We start from the raw sequence: 1,666 nt of genomic DNA, 5'->3' as shown, positions 1-1,666 counted from the left end.
TCAGCTAGGCGGCGATGGCGGGCTGCGGCGGCGGCTGCGCCCAGATCTGGGCGTTCTTGACCTTGGAGACGCTTGTGAGGACGCCGAGCGGGGTCACGTCGCCGACCACCGTCACCTTCTTCGCCGCGAAGTCGATGCTGAACGTCCTCACCCCTGTGTTCACAAAACATAGCTTGGTTACTGTATCTTTGGACGATCTTTTCCCCTGAACTTCGAGTAAAAAGTTTCAGAAATCTTGAAGACGCAGCTGCCTGTCTAGTGTCTAGGATGCTCACCTTCCATCTTGGAGAGGTGCTTCTTCACCTTGCCCGCGCATGCCTTGCAATGCAGGGACACCTTCAGAACAACTACCTGCAAAACTTACCCGAGCTTAGTTCAGAGCGGTCATATGTTTGGGGCTTTCGCAAAATTTGAACAAAAACGAGACAAATATGTAGCGGCACTTCTGAAAGCATACACTTTCAGTAACACGCATTATGTCATCATTGTATGTCCGCATCTTTAGCATAAAGTTCAGATAACTAACGGGAATCGGTGAAGAAAAGATTGAAAGTACTCTTCAGGTCTAACACTGATATGATTAGTGATGATTGCTTCATCTCCGGCTACTCTGCATGTACTCATCACTATACTTTTGGGGGCTATCATGACGAGAGGAAGCAAAGCTCCAAAACACAAGTACACGTACAGCATAGTAATCCGCAAAAATGATTCACGACGAAAACTACTGAGTATTCTCACCTGCTCCTCCGTGTTGGCGTTCTTCACATCAGCAGCTGGCTCCTCCCTTGGCCTTGTGACATCACCAACCGGGGCGACAGGGACAACCGCCGCCGCCACCACCTCCTGGATCTCCCCGGCACCGGCGCCGCTGGCACAGCCGCTCAGCAGGTACCTGGACGATCCGGCAGGGCTGACGAGCTCGCCATTATCAACGACAGCCTTGTGGTGCTGCCCCTTCTTATTGCCATCTTGCCTGTGGGTTCTGGGCTCCGTGGGAACCTGGCAAAGCGGGCTGGCGGCGGCCTTGTGTGGCCGGACCATCGGCTGCCGCTCCAGGCTCGGGCATATGGCGGTGGACGCCGGCGACGAGCACGACAGGCTTCGCATGTCCTTGAACAGCAAGGGAGCCATGGTGCGCTCTGTGACCACCAGTGAGTCAGTGGCAGGTTGAGCTGAGCCGAGCTATTTTGGATATGGTGGTGGTGCAGCGCAGTGTAGTGATGGAGTGAGAGGAAAATACTTTTATAGGAGACCACCACGCAATGCTCTGCTTGTACTAGCTCTGTTCAGGAATGCTATAATGTATTTTTCGTAGGTAAATTAATAATTATTAGAGCTCTGTTTCAATGTGGTAAGCTAGCTTGCGGGAAACAGTGCATTTTTGTAGCCGTATGAAAGTCCTGACGTGTTACAGGCTTTCAGCCACGTTGCCCTGAGGTGCACAAACTTCACTTGCACTCCTTCTCTGTGCAGCAGCCCTCTGCATTTCCACCACAGGGAGCTCTATCAAGAAATTAATATAGTCGTTGAGAGAACTTGAGATCGATGTAACAAGCATGCATCAATGAATTATTGACCCAATAATGCGCTTAATTGACTTTGTCTTGCTAGTGTAATCTCATTTCCATCCAAAGACGAACACTTAACTGAGAACTGTGTTCAG

The 1,666-nt window shown here is 50.8% G+C and overlaps 1 protein-coding gene across 1 annotated transcript; it reads right to left on the bottom strand.

Moving 5' to 3' along the window:
- On the bottom strand, nucleotides 1-1,345 carry LOC124701042 (protein SODIUM POTASSIUM ROOT DEFECTIVE 2-like). Its single transcript, XM_047233098.1, has 3 exons — nucleotides 742-1,345; nucleotides 276-351; nucleotides 1-153 (listed from the first exon to the last, which is right to left on the bottom strand). Exons 1-3 carry the CDS (start codon nucleotides 1,132-1,134, stop codon nucleotides 5-7), a joined length of 618 nt encoding a protein of 205 aa, XP_047089054.1. The 5' UTR covers nucleotides 1,135-1,345; the 3' UTR covers nucleotides 1-4.
- Between the last annotated feature and the right edge of the window lie 321 nt (nucleotides 1,346-1,666).

This window comes from Lolium rigidum, chromosome 3 (genome assembly GCF_022539505.1).
Source record: "Lolium rigidum isolate FL_2022 chromosome 3, APGP_CSIRO_Lrig_0.1, whole genome shotgun sequence".
Taxonomy (NCBI): Eukaryota; Viridiplantae; Streptophyta; class Magnoliopsida; order Poales; family Poaceae; genus Lolium; species Lolium rigidum.
Note: the sequence above shows the minus strand (reverse complement) of the source record. Positions and strands in the feature narration are given on the sequence as shown.

Bases quoted from the DNA above. Each gene is read 5' to 3' on its own strand.
- LOC124701042 (XM_047233098.1), bottom strand. From the start codon at position 1,134: ATGGCTCCCTTGCTGTTCAAGGACATGCGAAGCCTGTCGTGCTCGTCG. The intron at 352-741 runs GTGAGAATACTC...TAAGTTTTGCAG, and splicing joins ACGCCAACACGGAGGAGCAG to GTAGTTGTTCTGAAGGTGTC. The intron at 154-275 runs GTGAGCATCCTA...TTGTGAACACAG, and splicing joins GCACCTCTCCAAGATGGAAG to GGGTGAGGACGTTCAGCATC.